Consider the following 17,135-nt stretch of genomic DNA (forward strand, 5'->3'; position numbering starts at 1 on the left):
GAAATTGCAGTCTAAACTGTAATTTCTTCCAACAAGAAGACACATGAGACAGGAGGCAGAAGAAGAGACACACAAATCCACAGAACAAAAATGGAGCCAGTCACAGATGAGAATACAGCATATGCGCAAGATGGCATTACAGATAAATGGGCAATTATTGGCAAATAATCGCAAGTAATGGCAAATAACTTGGCAACTTTAAGATTTCAAAACAAAAATTTCTCATGATTTAAGAATTTGAATTAAAAAAAACACAAAAGAATTAGAAGTTAACATAGGTGAAGGATTTTATGGACTCAGTATAAATATCTTTCCAAAAATGACATGAAACTCAGAAGCCATAAAAGCAAACATGGTTATACTTGGACATATAACAATCATACACATTCTTATAACAAAAACAAAGTTTAAAAGTGTGTAAAAAATATCTGCAGTGCTTCACAATTCAAAGCTTATTTCCCCAATTAGTAAATGACCTCTTCAAAATCAAGAAGAGACTAAAACCTCCTCCCACCCACAAAATTGGACATAAAGAGGAAATTAAAAAATACAGATGACTAATAAACATATGAAAAATGATCAAACTCAAAAACAAAAGGAATACAATTTAAGACAATAGCTTAGGTGATCACATTGGCAAAAATTGTAAATATTTGTAAAATCCATTGTCTGTGAAGTTGCAGGGAAGGTGGCAATATCATTCGTTGCCATTTGAGGATAAAGTTAACCACATTTTAAAAGAAAATTGTGCAATAATTTTCAAAATTTGAAGTGTGCATATACTGAATTCCAGTAAAGCAACTACTAAGTAATTTATTATAATAGACAAATGCAAATTATTAATATATAGGGAGGTTCATTGCACAGAAATTTGGTACTAACATAAATAACTATGAATAATAAATGTTTAAAACATTTAATTATATTTCATCTACAAATCAGTCATGCTGTCATTCAACAAATGACACAAATGTGTATGCATTACTGAAAAAGAAAAAGACCATTGAAAAGACCACTGAAAGGCATTTTGCAGGAAAATATGTTACAATATGACCACACTCGCAGTTCCCCGTCCCCAAAATAGTTTGTGTGTGTTTGTGTGCACCTATCCACTAAAAGAATGCACACAACTCCCTTAATAGAGAAAAACTATAGGGACAGATTTGAAAGAAAAGACATTTAATTTATATATGTTATGTAAATATGTTTTGAATTTTTGAAAAAATCATGCAGAGTTTCTTTTTTAAATATTCTATTTTTTTCAGTTTATCATGTGGCAAATGAAAATTGTAAATGTATATTTATGGGAGCACTGAGCAATTCCACCATTTTGAGCATCTTGTGTAATATTATATCCTCTACTGAGGAGGCTCCTGGGATTGAGTCAAGTGGCAGCAAGGGAAACAGTCACCATGCCCAAATTAAAGTCTCATCGATGATATCGCAACATGAGCATTTCTCAGTTAAGCATTTCTTATCTGCAGGAGGTATCCGCTGCAAACCAGGAAAGAGAGGAGTCTCCATACATAAGGAAGACTGTATCATTGTTTTGGTGAAGCTGGTGGTAGAAGGAATGGCACCAACTCTAACAATGCATCTCGTCTTTGTGGTCATCACCTGCAAAGACACAGTGGAAATATTGGCAAACGTGAGAAACACATTTGAGTCAGGAAGGTATGAAATCCCACTTTACTCTTCCCCTGCATATGCTGGCAGATTTCAATCCAGAGTACACAAAGACAGCCACACTTCCAGCAGCTGGGTCCATGTTGTAGTCAAAACAATGACTTTAAAATGTCCTAACATCAAGGTTGCCAGATATTGGTGCTGCATTTTTTACTTTAAGTGGGCTAAAAAGTGATGGACAACAACCTCAGATTCTGTCTCTCTCTCTTGACCTCTATATCTGGTTTCTTAATGCTCTAAGTTACTCATTTATTTGATCAATTAGTTCTGCTCAAACAACTTTTTGGCTTTCCAGTTATTGAGACTCTAATGTGTCTCATGCATACAATAATTTTCTAGCAAAACAATGGATCCAGCCATTGAAGGAGCTCAGTCTATCAGATGAGAGAAGAAAAGTAAATCCTTCACATTAACAGTACATATAATGAGATGCAGAAAAGTCATGAAGGTATACAAGAAAGCTGTATCTCTTAACACATTATACAATCTGGCCCTTGGAATCAAGTAAAATGTAACCAAAAGTAATTACTATCTCCTTTTCTACCCAGACATGGTTTCTCCTAAAACGTCAAAACTATTCTAACTAAAAACTTACCTTCAGTGGTAGCTCTTGGAATATAGGTAGGTGAAGAGGCTCTTGTCTGAGGAGTCCTGTTTCAGGGATTTATTGGTATCATTCTCTCTCAGAAGAATTCTCAGATAGGTGTCTACTATGGTGACGAGAGAGAGAGAGAGAGAGAGAGAGAGAGAGAGAGAGAGAGAGAGAGAGAGAGAGAAACATCATTTCCAGTGAAACAAGCAATGTAGCGGGAAATTGGGAAGTGACTCTTTGCTACTTTTTTATACTGATTTAATTTGAAAGCTGCCCCTTACTTACATAGCTCTGAAACCATACATATCTGTTCCATAACTCTATACATCTCAATATCAGCACATTGCATCAGGGCATTTCTCATGTGCACTTCCAAACTAAGTAGATAACCTGAATCCCACTGAAAATTGTGTCTCTTACTTTATAAAAATCATTTGTTTGATGATGCTTAATTGACCAAGTTATTCACAAAAATCACTCAAAATATTCTACTTACATATCTGTCCCCAATAAAAGTTTATTGAGAACCTAATCCACAAGGAACATGCCTTAAAAAAATGAACTGAAAAGCATTTGGACATAAGAAATTAAAAGTTCTTTGGGTGAATCAAGCATACAAATAAAGAGCTGATAATAATGATCTCATAGAGGGCAGTTTCTGGTTTGGTATGGGACTGTTGAAGATAGATCCCCTCTCCATCTAGGAAGACCTGTTAGGACTTGCACAGCTGTAAATTCCCCATTACTGTATCCACCCACATCCTGCTCTTGAATGGGCTTTTAATGCTATTTAGCTGTAACCAAGAGGGGGTACTGTCATCAAACTCAAAAGGGGCAAGATATATCAACGCGTATTTATCTGAGGCCTGTTTCCTATAAACATGCAGTTCTCTGCCCATACAATCATACCTAAAAGGGTGTCCAAGAGATCATTCATAGGAATGGAGAACCACTGACTGGGAAGTAAGTTGTCAGCTGCTCATCTGTAACTAACATTCAAGAGTCAAGGCAAGGGCATGGACAGGTTCCCTTCCCTTCTAGGATCTATCATCATCTGACAGAAAAAAAAAGAGGACAAATAATATTTTAAGAAAAAAAATATATATGCACATACACAGATGAACCTATACGCATATATAAATCACACACACACAAAATCTAACATAAACATTCATGAAGTGTGGTATCCTATGTTGTGAGGAGACCTGGAAAGTCCCTTGTAAGGACACAGAGAGTGGTCAGCTAATAATTATGTTTAGTGAGATAAAACAGTCCCATTCTAAGACCAACTGTTATAAAATGAAACTAATACTGCTATATGAAGAGCAATAAAAATATGGTCTCTCTATTAGCACCCGGTGAAGTCCAAGGAAAGCTCCTAACAATTCCACTGGTGAAGGATAAGTTTTTAGCTTAACAATTATCATAAGACCATCTTTACAAAAAATACTTTCAATAATATACGAACAGCTAGAAAGGTTGGATTAAATGAAATTATTCTTTTTAAAAACAATAGCCTAACACTTGCCTAAATCAATAATCTAGTGAAAGGGAACATTCAGGTGTAATAATCAGAAGCACCCTAACCATTCTTCTTCTAAAAGACATAAATGAAAATTTTAATCAGTGATTTGGAAGAAAGCAAGTAATAAGAAATTGTTTTTCAAAAACTGTAATATAACTAGAAAGTCTAGGAATGACAAAATGAGAAAAACATTTGATTACTATATTCAAAGTACCCTAAAAAATGCACAGAACAATAGCTTACATGTGATTCATTGATGTTAACCTCGTTGTATACCCAATGAACAAATGTAAAATTGTGTATCTTAAACAGATGTGCTAATACTCTCTGAAGCCATTTGAAGAACACTACCTCACAAATTTTATCGAACGTATTTATAGGTTTTCTTCAGCTGTTCTGTCAACCAACTGAAATAAGAAATTGATATTAAAGTAAACATTTTAACTTTTACATACAAAGAAAAGTTAAGCCAAAACTTATAAAAGCTAAAACATATATTTGTCTTTTGAATATAAAAATATGGATATAAAACCATAGTCTTCTTTAATTCATTCTCTTGTTTCCGGAAAAGTCAATAAACAAATTTTGAATATTTATCACAATGTGGTAGCTTAAAAATTCTATTTTCAAACGTTCTTCTCCCCAAAATTAATTTTAGTTAAAATTTTAAAACATATTTTATAAATGCTGTTTTATCACATCTATATCTTTTATATATTGGCATATATATAGTAGCTCTAGATTACTTGTGTTCAACAGAACTTTCGGTGGCAATGAATATGTTTTATAATCTCACACTGTCCAGTATAGTAGGCTTTGGCTACATGTGGTTGGTGAGCATGCAAAATGTGGCTAGTGTGACTTAGGGACTAAATGTTTAACTTTATTAATTTATATTTAAGTTTAAGTTTCCACTTGTGTCTGGTGTCTATCACACTAGACAACAGAGCTCTACATGTTACAAAATAAAACCGTTAAAAGCATTTGTAATACACAAACACACACACAGAGAGAAGTTATAAGTACTTGGAAAAGATTGGCTACTCTCAAAAGGTAGAAGAATATCCCAATAAAAGAATACTTCTCCTATTTTTCCGAAAAAGAATATCAAATTAGTTGCTAAAGGGAAAGATTTTGCTTATAATTGTTCAGTTAGAAACCTGAAATTCAGTGTAACCACCTCTAAGTGAATGTTTTGTCCATTTTTGTGAAACTTCCACATGAGCTGTAGAAATCTTAATCTATTTAACTTCCTTGCCTATCTTCTCAGATCCCCCACACATGATAATCCAGGAGTCTACAAGTAATGAAATAGCTTTTAAGACACTAGATATTTTCTCTGTAAATATGTGACACTTGGGGAGTGAACCTAGCATTGACCTATGCTATCTTGTTGCTACCGCAGTCCAGACCAAAAAGGATTATCAAGTTGGAGATTTACACAATGGCCCTACAGAAGAGCCTTACCAAAGGTCTTGCAAGTTATGAGTGTTTATATTGCCACCTAAGACAGAGGTGGTGCTCAGGTGGTGTCAGAGTGTTCTGCAGGTTGGCATATCACACCAAAATATGGATGTGAGACTCATGAGAAAGAAGTTAAAAACTAACATTATAGCACTAAAGGATTATTATTCAAGCAATAAGACAACTGGTACATTCTCCTGCCTGTTCACATTACTAGCAAAAAGAGAAAAATTTCGTAAGTTCACTATAAGTCATACTTTCATTCAGTTACAATGCAATGTTTCTGTTAGAAGTCATACTTTCAGCAATGTTTCTGTTAGAAAACCTTGGAAATTCTTATAGGCCAAAGGAATTGTTCATATATGACGGTCTGGTTGCAGATACAGTAAATTTGTTCCTGAAAATTCTTGTTAATAAGTATATGAATGTGAACCTTGACTTAATATCAATTATGTTGAGAATATATGATATACAGTGACTTTAGAAAAATAACTAAATGGTAGAGTGCAAATGGTGTTCCAGCCTGTCATGAACTATGTTTTGGGTAAGTTCCCATTCTCTTTGTTTTAATTTAAGATGTACAATGGAAAGTACCCTTTTCAAAGATTAGAAGAGACCTATGAGATGAAAATAAATATTTACTTACAGGTCCTGGGGGTAGACAGTATGTCTGGAGTCCACATACATGGAGGTCATGCAGCATGAAGAGAGAGAGAGAAAGAGAGAGTATGTGTAAATAGAGAGAAGAAGACCCATGAGCCAAAGCCTTTAACTGAGTCCAGGGTGTTATACGAACAAGTTTCTTGTGGGGAGTTTTAAGTGGTGGGTTTAAAGTAAGCAAGCAAGAGACCCTTGGGTTCACATGCCAGCTGGGTGGTGGACACTATGGTATATCTGTACAGTTTCTGAGGGGTGGGTGGGTATTATGGGCCAGGAAAATAGTTGCATCTAGCTGACCCATAGGGAGGTGGTCCCAGGAGGTAACTAGATAAAGCACATATCTGAATCAACTGCATTGAGGAACTGGGAGGAAGTACAGAACTGAAAACTGTCAAGAATGCCCTGCTTTGGGTTTGAGAATGTTAAACTTATATTCAAAATGGATGCCAAGGCAACATAAAATTATGAGAATTCACTCCACTCTTCTAATGCTCACATTCAATGGAACATATTGCTAAGGTATCAGGGACATTTTCTCAATCACATGTCTCATTTCAGCCTAATATCTTCATTCCTAAAATGAAAAAAACTGCTCAAACACTGTTGATGCCCAAGGCCTTTATGCTATTAAGCTAAGCACAGAAATGTCAAACATCCTAGAATCCACAAAATCAAAAACATGGAGGACTTATCATATTATTACTGTTGATATATTATTTCATTACAAGAGGCTTCCCACAATAGAGCAAATTATTGCCTAGTTAAAAATTCCCACTTGTTAGAAGCATAGATGAATTTAGAATAAGTGATGCTATAACATTAAGGAATCGCCTGGAAAATCAGAGATGAGTACTGAGGTCAATGAGACTCAAAATATCAACATTGTATTGCTGAGTTTTGAGTGCAACTAGAATCTGGTTTTTCTTCATAACTTTTCCCTCAAGACCGTACAATGGGACAAACAGTAACATTCCTGTAGCACCTACAGGGTCAGTAATAATATCTCCTCTTTCATTCCTAATTTTAATTATTTAGGTCAGTCTAACTAAAGGTTTGTCAATTTCATTAATCTTTGCACAAACCCAAGTTTTGGTTTCATAAATATTCTCTACGCTTTTTCAATTATTTATGTCATGATTTTTTACTCAAATCTGTATCACTTACTTTCTTCTTCAGACTTTGAGTTTCATCTTCTAGTTCAGTCTTTTTCTTGTTTCTTAAAGTGGAAGATTAGGGTATTACTTTATCTTTCCTTTTGTTCTGAGAGTTATTTACAACTATAAATTTCCTTCTTAGCATGTCTTTACTTGTATCACATTGAGTGAAAAATGTTCTCTAGTGTCTTTTAATATTTTTTCTTTGACCCATGACTTCTGTAAAGTGTGTTAATTTTCAAATATTTGGCAGCTTCCAAATTTATTTGTTTTGATTTCTAATTTAATTCTCCTGTGGTCAAAGAACATTCTCAACATTTCAATTTTTAAAAATGTACTGAGTACAATTTTATGGCCTAACATATACTCTATCCTGAAGAATGTTCCAGGTGTGCCTGAAAATCATTTGTATACTATTGTTGGGTAGCATGCCTATAATAGGTCACATTGGTTGATGATACTGCTCAAGTATGCTATATCCTCCTTGTTTTCTATCTAATTGGCTTATCGGTGTATAAGAAGAGGGTAGGAAGATACAGTTATTGCTGAATTGCCTATTTATTCCTTCAATCATATCAGCTTTTGCTTTATATAATTTGGGACACAGCTGTTTGTGCTTATATAATTATTTATAATTGCTATCTTTTCGAGATCAATTAATCCTTCTATCATTATATAATATCCTTCTTCATTTCTAGCAATATCTCATCTTAAAGTCTATTTTCTCTAATGTCAGAATAGGCATTTCAACTTTTTTCTGCAAATTTTTTGTATGAAATAGCTTTTTTCATTCTTTAACTTACAAACTATTTGAGTCTTTTGTTCTAAAATGTCTCCTTTATAGACAGTGTGCAGCTGCTTCATGTTTTTTTCTCTTAATATTGAAATATCTTTTTTTTGAGTTGAAATATCTTAAATGTAATATAATTGTCATACAATTGGGTTTATATATGTCATTTTTCTGTTTTCTGTATGTGTTATGTCTTTTTGGTCCCTTTGTTCATCCTTAACTGTCCTTTTTGTGTTAAATGGGTCTTTTCTTTTGTATTGTTTTAGTTCTTTAGTAGTTCTTTCAATTGCTTTGTTATTTTCTGAGTAGAGGTCCTCAGATTTACAAAAAGTAACTTAAATTATCACACCCTACCTCAGATTAACAATAACTTTGTATTATGGCCTTCTACATGTCTTGAAACCAGTTTCAAAAAGTGATTCTGTCACTCAGTTTGTTCAAATGTCCAAAGATCAATTTTAGAAGCCACCATCAATCCATGTATGTTTATAAAAGGGATCATGAGCCTAGGATAGTTGACAGATAGGTGACCTAAACACTAGGAATTCTGTCACTCTTGGAACTATGAAGTCATGGAGACCTGGAAACACAATGACCCAGGAACAGACTCTCCTTATCACTAGAATGTTACAATTCCCTAAGAAGAATATTAGTATTCCTTTTTTTTTTTTTTTTTTTTTGAGTTGAGTCTCACTCGGTCACCCAGACTGGAGTGCAGTGGCCACTCCTGGCCACCACAACCTCGACCTGCTGGGCTCCGCAATCCTTCTGCCTCAGCCTTCCGAGTAGCCAGAATTACAGGCGCGCGCTACCACGCCCGGCTAATTTTTTTGATTTATTGTAGAGATGAGGTCTCGCTGACCAGGCGGGTCTCGAACCCGTGGGCTCACGCAATCCACTCACCTCAGCCTCCCAAAGGCGCGGGATTACAGGCTGAGCCACCGAGCCCGGCTAAATATTAGTATTCTTAAGAAAAAATGCTTACTGTGAGAATACCCACTGGCCCTCAAGAATGGAATGGTATAATTATTTCTGATACTTTCCTTTATGTCATGTCTCAAGGGGAATATAAACTCTTTCATATGAAACCCAGTTTTTGGTCTACACGGGCCTGTGGAAAATATGGGAGGATGAGAAGTATACAAGTCAATTTGTCAGACATACATAAGAAAGGAGAGCTTACTATATATCTACATACAAAATGTATGAATTTATTACTGGGATATTCTGATATTATTCAAAATATAGATTGTACAAAAAGTCTAGGGTAGAAAAAGACAGATGCCTCGGAAGATGCACCAAATTATTAATGCCTTACACTGCTTGGATGAACAGACTTCATAAAATAAATTAAATTCTCACTTAATAACATAACAAAAATAACTCAGACAAATACAAAAAAATTGATGCTACCTTGGGAGCACATTGTTTTTATCTTACCAGAGAAAGAAACTGCTGCAAATGACAAAAACAGCCCTTCTTTGTTGGGCGGGGGGGTCAGAATTCCAAGCAGAAAATCGTTCCTTTCCACTAGTATCACTTCTGATCTACAAAGCACAAAGAAAATTAGAAAGTTGGAAAAAATGTACCTAATGGAATATTCAGTCGTGATAAGAATTTCACCAGAGATGCTCACATGACCACCTGTATGACAAGAACAATGAACATTTGCTCCTTGGAATATGGTAATATAGAAATACTTTTTTCTTTTTTCTTTTCTTTTTTTTTTTTTTTGAGTGGAGTCTCACTCTGTCATCCAGATTGGAGTGCAGTGGCTGCTCCCGGCCACCGCAGCCTCAACCTGCTGGGCTCCGGCGATCCTTCCACCTTAGCCTTCCAAGTAACTGGAACTACAGGGGCACGCTACTACACCTGGCTAATTTTTTGATTTATTGTAGAGATGAGGTCTCACCAAGTTGGCCAGGCCAGTCTCGAACCCGTGGCTCAGGCAATTCACTCATCTCAGCCTCCCAAGACACGGGATTACAGGCTGAGCTACCGAGCCTGGCTTAGAAATACTTTTTTCTAAAACGTTGATCTCAAAGTTTTCTTGGCACACTCACCATAATTCCATTATTTATAATTAGAATTTCTCTTTAAACATTCATTATAACTAAAATTTGCCCTTGGAAATCCACTGAAAATATATAAAAGTGGCTAAGGAAATTCAAATTAAAAAATAAGAATTGGAAGTTTAGTCATTTCACATCTAGAAGTGTTTGATGTAGCATGTAGTTGAAGCTAGCACTTATGTGTGTACAAAATTCTTCTCTCAGCTGATGGGAGAAACAATAACAAAGAAACAACAATTTAAACCTAGTGACAGTTGGCAAGCAAATTAAAATATACTGTGAAAACTCCACATGTAGTACCTACTTCTCAATTTTTATATACTTTTTTCACCTAGTAGAGAAATGAAAAGCAAAAACCCAAAATGTCTTTAAATTCTAACTATTACATTGTCCTCAAGAGATCAAACATCATTCAGAAGATGCTAGCAGCTCAGACAAAAGTATGAATGGCTCAAGTGTGGGTACAATCATTTTCTGCATTTTCCTTACTCAAAAGTTGACCCCCAGGTTAGAGTGTATTTATGTGCCAGGCAAGAAATCAGTTGCAATTTCTTCTCTAAGTTGGATATGTACAGATCACCACCCAATTGAAGTCCTCTAATACAAATAAGGAGGCTAGCTTTCTGATACCATAGTCCTTTCTGGGACCACACAAATGAACAAAAAGAACTCTCCATTGATATGGTTTGCTTAAGGTTTGTATCTGTGCTGGACTTCATTTTGACAGAAGTGATTATGTAACTCTTTTTTCTCCAGTTTTTTTTTTTTTTTAAACAAGATCAATTATTAAACTCATCACTGATATACACAAGTTTCTACAAAAGGGGGTACTGTTTGCCTCAGAAACATTAAAGAAACTGACAACTCTGGAGTACATTGCTCTGGGACACAGTGATCCACCATATTCAGTCATGGGGATCCACACATTAATGACCAGGTTCCATGGCAGCTCAGCACAGATGGTGCCTTAGGGACTATTACACAATCCCCATGAAGAATGTCAGTATTTTAGAGACAAAATACTTTTCCACCTGACCTGAGAATTCACACTGGCCCTTGAGGATGGGAGACAGAATTATTTTCAGAATTATTTCCTTTGTGTCATAACTTAAGAAGAAGAAATAAACTTTTTTTTTTGAGTTGGAGTCTCACTCTGTCACCCAGACTGGAGTGCAGAGGCACGCTCCCAGCCACCACAGCCTCGACCTGCTGGGCTTCGGCGATCCTTCTGCCTCAGCCTTCTAAGTAGCTGGAACTACAGGTGCACGCTATCACACCCAGCTAATTTTTTTGATTTATTTTAGAGATGAGGTCTCGCCAAGTTGCCCAGGCGGGTCTAGAACCCACAGGCTCGGGCAATTCACTCACCTCAGCCTCCCAAGGTGTGGAATTACAAGCTGAGCCACCAAACACGGTCAGGAATAAACTCTTTTACATGAAGTCTACTTCTTGATCTACATTGACCTGTGAAAATAGAGGAAAAATTACAGAAAGATGAAAAGTACAATTGTCCATTTGTTAACCATGAACAATGCAAGTAGTTTTTACTAAATAAAAGTATATAAAATATACAAAATTATTTCTCTAGTAGGGTATTCCAATGTTATTTGAAAACAGAGGAAATGTCAAAATACTGAAGCCTCAGATGACTAATCAGATTACTAAGGTCTTCCACTGTTTGGATTAATAGACTATTTAAAAAACCAATTGTACTGTTACTTGCTAAAAGAAAATAATGGAAATAACCCAAGAAAAATACACTTATTAAAAACTTGTCATGTTACCTCTGAAGTGCATTTTTCTGCTCACTGCCTGAGATCTGGTGCATATGACAAAATCAGCAGTTCATTGGAGCAGTGGTAAGAATTCCAAGCAGTTCCAATATTATCCTTAATCTAAAAAGTACATTGAGAAATTAGGGTAGTTGACATATGAAATCATTATAATTGAAAGTTGACTAATAACAGGTTTTAAAGAAAAAAATCATAGATATTCACTTGCCCACCTGTAGGAGAATAAAAATTGTGCTCACTCTTTTAAAATGAGAAGTACTGAAAGTCAATTTTCTAAGATCTTGGTCTCCATTTCCCAAAAGCCTTCCTCAGCATTACACAATAAAACTAGGATTTTCCCCTTAAATACACATGAAATCCACCAATAAAAAAAAAGACTATCTGGCAATAAAATCTACATTAAATTTCAATGATGAAAAATTTAATCATTTCACAATTAGATATGTACAGCATCTTGACTTCTTTAATCAAATGTCTAAAAAACTGTTCTTTGGGTAAAAGGCAAAAAGAAAAAAAGGGACCCAATTTTTGTGACAAGGTCAACAAGGAAATTAAAACATCCTTTAAGACATTCCATAAATAGAAACTACTCTTCAATTTCCAAATATTTCTTTTAATTAACAGATAAGTGATAAGTAAACACTCATATTTTCTACTCTCTACCTGATGAACCTGGAAGAGTTTCATCACACAGAAGATTATAACACCTAAGAAAAGTGCATAAAGGGCTCCAGAGTAGACACAGCTTTCCCCATGGTCTCTCTACTCCTATGTGGTTCTGCAGGCTCTGCTTACTATGAGATTACAGATGCTGCCCACCCAGCAATCAAAGAGTTGCCATGTAATACTCAAAGATAAATGCACACACTCACACAGATATACACCTCTATACAATTCATTTGTTCTCATGTATGTAAGTGAGTTAGCCTTACAATACCATAGGTCTTTTTGGTACTAGTTACTGACTAAACAGACCACCTTCCACATATTTACCTGGCATGGTCTCTGTGCTGGACCTCAGCTCACAGAAGTGGCACAGAAATGACTTGGTCACTCATTTTGTTCAGATTCCAATGAAATCCATTTTTAAGTCATCATCGATCCAGACACATTTATACAATGGACTTTGAGCCTAAGGTATGTGGCAGACCTTGGGCACTCAGCTTGCTGTCACCCCGGGACACTCTGACCCACACGATTAAATCGCAGACACCAACCAGTCCCAGGACTGACTAGCACAGTCAGGTCTTGTTGTCAATGGTGTCTCATGATGCCACAGAAGAAATGTCAGTATTCTCAGGATAAAGTACTTACCAATATTAGAATTCCCACTGACTTTTCAGGATGGGATTATTCTCTATACTTTTCCTAAATGTCTCAACACAAGAAAAAATAAATTCATCCATATGAAGCCCAATTCTTGGTCCATATTATCCTGTGAGAAGATTATATATATATATATATGAGTGAGAAGTATGCATGATCAGTTTTCAAACTTACATAAGACAGGAGGTTTCACTATGAAACTGTATATAAAGTATACTAATTTTATTACATCTCTAGAGTGTTTCTGATTTTACTCAAGGCCAAGGAAGAGGTAAAATCTTAAAATAAAGGATACTGAAGCCTCAGACAGTTTATCAGACCATTAATACCTAATACTGTTAGTATTAATTGACTCTGTACATCAAATTAAATTCTTAGTTACTTAAAAAATAATAAACATAACTCACAAAATAGACTCACTAAAAATTGGATGTTACCTAAGGAGTGTATTATGTTCTTTCTTCCCAAAAAAGTTAACTAGTACAAATGACAACATCAGCACTTTACTGGTTCAGCAGTGAAATTCCATGGAATTCTGTGTCATCCAGTCTACAAAGTACAGGGGAAATTAGGGAAGTTATGAAGCAAAATTTTCCCAGTGGAAAATTTTGGTACAAGCAGTTATAAGAACTCTCATTAGACATTCATTAGGTTATCTGTATGACAAGAACAGTTATGCTCACATCTTTGATTAGACATAATTTTTTTCTAAAATATCCATCTCAGCATTTTCTCAGTACATCCGCTTTAAAGCCATTTATTATGTAGCTAAGATATCTTTTTAAATACATTGGAAACTCATTGAAGGTATATGAAAACGACCAGTAAAACCCAGGCAAAAATCTAAAAATTTGAAATATAAAAATATGATATTTAAAAATGTTTGAGAAAGCATATAACTGAAGCCTGCACTCAAATGTACAATTGCCCCTTGAGATCCTCAAGGAAGTGATTCCAGGACCTCCCCCCCCCCAAGGATAGTAAGTAGTTGTTATACTGTACTGCTTAGGGAATAATTACCAAAGAAAAAGACTGTACACGTTCAGTACTGATGAAACCATGCAATTTTTAAAGAATAATTTTGATCTTTTACCAAGGACCTGCCAACATTGGCTGCGTTCGAACCAAAACCGTGAAGAAGGTGGCCTGGGTCATCATTGAGAAGTACTACACACGCCTGGGCAACCATTTCCACATGAACAAGTGTGTGTGTGAGGAAATTGCCATTATTCCCAGCAAGATGCTCTGCAACAAGATAGCCGGCTATGCCACACATCTGATGAAGCGGATCCAGAGGGGCCTGGTGAGAGGCATCTCCATCAAGCTGCAGGAGAAGGAGAGAGAAAGGAGGGACAATTACATTCCAGAGGTCTCAGCCCTGGATCGGGAGATCATTGAAGTAGATGCTGACACTAAGGAAATGCTGAAGCTTTTTGGACTTTGGCAGTATGTCCAACCTGAAGTTCACTCAGCCTACAGTTGGGATGAACTTCAAAACACCATGAGGAGCTGTTTGAGTCTTTCTGTGATGCTATAATATTTTCAATAAACCTGGGACAAAAAAATAGAATAATTTTGATCCAAGATTGCTTGGATTCACTGATGCAGACCCCATGAAGGAGAGCAAATTGTACATGAAATCATTTGCATAGGAAAAACAAAGGTAAAAAGAAACAATTGGTCCAATCAGAGTCATCAGGTTGGCCACAAGTTAAAATATACTGTGAAGATTTCACATGAAATTGTTTCACTTGAAAGTGAGCACTAAAAACTTATAATATCTTTGAATTTTTATTGTATCTTCACCCTGAAAAGATCAATCATCATTTACAAGATTCTGGCAGGTCAGATGAAGGTGTGAAGGAACCAGGTATAGGCATGGATATCTCCTGTGAATCTCAACTATTTACATGCTTGTTTCCTAGGGTCTGTTTCTATGATGTATGGATGTTGGAAACTAAGCACTAAAAGAGTTTCTGTTTTACCCCACAACTGGATATTTACAGACAAATGTACAATTAATTTCTCTAATAGATGCAATCATGTAGTTTTAAAATACCCCAGTCCCTGTGGGTAGAACTACATGACAAACTAAACTCCTTCCACGTGTTTGCCTGAGGTGGTCTCTGTGCTGGACCCCAGCTCACAGAAGTGGCACAGAAATGGCTTGGTTCACTCATTTTGTTCAGATTCCAACGAGATCCATTTTTAAGTCATCATTGATCCAGGCACATTTATAAAAGGGACCTTGAGCCTGAGATATGTGGCAGTCTCTGGGTACTCAGCTTTCTGTCACTGTGGGACACAATGACCCCAGTGTTCAATCATGGAGACCAGCATCATGGACAATGACCAGTCCCATGGCTGACTAGCATAGGAAAATTCTCAGTGTCATTAGAGCATTAAAATTCCCTGGGAAGAATGTTGATATTTTCAGGAAAATATGCTTACCATATGAGAATTCCTAATAGCCCTTAAGAGTGGGAGGCAGAATTATTCCTCTTACTTTCTATCATGTCACAACACAAGGAAAATAATAAAACTGTTCACATAAAATGCAGTTTGTAATTGATGTCATCCTGTGAGAAGAGATAATAAATATGAGAATATAAGAATACCCGTCTAATTTAAAAATTGGCATAAGACATAAGGTTTTACTCTTAATCTGTATGGAAAACATACTAATTTATAACTCCTGGAGATGTTTTATATGTTATTCAAAGTAGAGGAAAAAATAAATATTAAGAATAAAGGAGATTGATTCCTTAGGTAGCTCATTAAATTAATAATGCCTAATACTGTTTGTGTTAACTTATTAATTGCAAAACAAAAATGTTGGTGATTTTAAAAATAATAAAAATTACCCTTAAAAGTAAATTTACTAAAAATTGGATGTTACCTCAGGAGATATCATTTAATATATTCCCAAATAAGTTAGCTGGCTCAAATGACAAAACCAGGACTTCATTAATTCAGCAGTGACATTTCATGAAATTCTATCTCACCCAATCTACATTAGGGGAGTTAGAAAACAAAATTTGTAAATGAAATGCTTAGTTACAAGTGGTAAAAAGAATTCACATTAGGCATTCCTGGAAATATATATTCAATTAATGATAATTGCCTTTGTCATTAATTGGGTAGTCCAATGCATGACAAGAACAATTGTGCTCATATTTTTAACCACCATTAAATGTAACATTTTTAAAATTCTAAGCTGTTAACCTTAAAGTTTTCCCAGCAAGCCCAATAAAAAATTATTATAACTAGATATCTCTTTAAACAAAATGGACACCATTGATGATACAAGTGTAACCAATAAAATACATATAAAAGTGAATTTGAAATATAATCTTAGTGTATTTGATGCAGCATATAGTCGAAACCAGTCCTGAAATGAATACAAATTAGTTTGCTTTTTGATAAGTAAAACTAAAATCCAAAAAACAAGTGTTGCAGTCCTAGTGACTGGATTTGCAAGTAAAATATACCAGAATGCTTCATTTAAAATATATTTTCTTCAATTTTCATGTCATTGTTTCACTTAATAGAAAACAATTGAGTATTTATAGACCTCTTATAAATGAATTTATAGAATTCATTTGCTCTAACATACACAAGCTGGTTAAATTTCTTTTTTTTTTTTTTTTTTTTTTTTTTTGAGTTGGAGTCTCACTGTCACCCAAACTGGAGTGCAGTGGCTACTCCCGGCCACCACAGCCTCGACCTGCTGGGCTCCGGCGATCCTTCCGCCTCAGCCTTCCAAGTAGCTGGAACTACAGGTGCATGCTACCGCACTCAGCTATTTTTGATTTATTGTAGAGATGAGGTCTCGCCAAGTTGCCTAGGTGGGTCTCGAACCCCACGGGCTCAGGCAATCCACTCACCTCAGCCTCCCAAAGGCGCGGGATTACAGGCTGAGCCACCGAGCCCGGCTAACTTCTAATACTACAGGCCTTTATGGTACAAATGGCTGACCAGACTGAACTCCCTCCACATGTTTGCCTGGCGTAGTCCCTGTGCTGGACCTCAGCTCACAGAAGTGGCACAGAAATGGCTTGGTCACTCATTTT

The 17,135-nt window shown here is 35.8% G+C and overlaps 1 protein-coding gene and 1 long non-coding RNA gene across 2 annotated transcripts; one reads left to right on the plus strand and one right to left on the minus strand.

The window, feature by feature from the left end:
- Positions 1-269: 269 nt before the first annotated feature.
- Positions 270-13,734, minus strand: LOC103269443. Its single transcript, XR_002482474.1, has 9 exons — positions 13,500-13,734; positions 13,051-13,171; positions 11,728-11,838; positions 11,312-11,407; positions 9,312-9,418; positions 5,914-5,937; positions 3,188-3,332; positions 2,282-2,396; positions 270-1,617 (listed from the first exon to the last, which is right to left on the minus strand). It is a non-coding gene; the product is annotated as an uncharacterized LOC103269443 (long non-coding RNA).
- Positions 13,735-14,136: 402 nt separating this feature from the next.
- Positions 14,137-14,622, plus strand: LOC110596452 (40S ribosomal protein S17-like). Its single transcript, XM_021717077.1, has one exon. The coding sequence runs from the start codon at positions 14,258-14,260 to the stop codon at positions 14,597-14,599; it is 342 nt and encodes a 113-aa protein (XP_021572752.1). The 5' UTR covers positions 14,137-14,257; the 3' UTR covers positions 14,600-14,622.
- Positions 14,623-17,135: the final 2,513 nt, after the last annotated feature.

The sequence above is a fragment of the Carlito syrichta genome, unplaced genomic scaffold, assembly GCF_000164805.1.
Source record: "Carlito syrichta isolate Samal-C Ts95f unplaced genomic scaffold, Tarsius_syrichta-2.0.1 Scaffold309264, whole genome shotgun sequence".
NCBI lineage: Eukaryota > Metazoa > Chordata > Mammalia > Primates > Tarsiidae > Carlito > Carlito syrichta.

Bases quoted from the DNA above. Each gene is read 5' to 3' on its own strand.
- LOC110596452 (XM_021717077.1), top strand. From the start codon at position 14,258: ATGAACAAGTGTGTGTGTGAGGAAATTGCCATTATTCCCAGCAAGATG.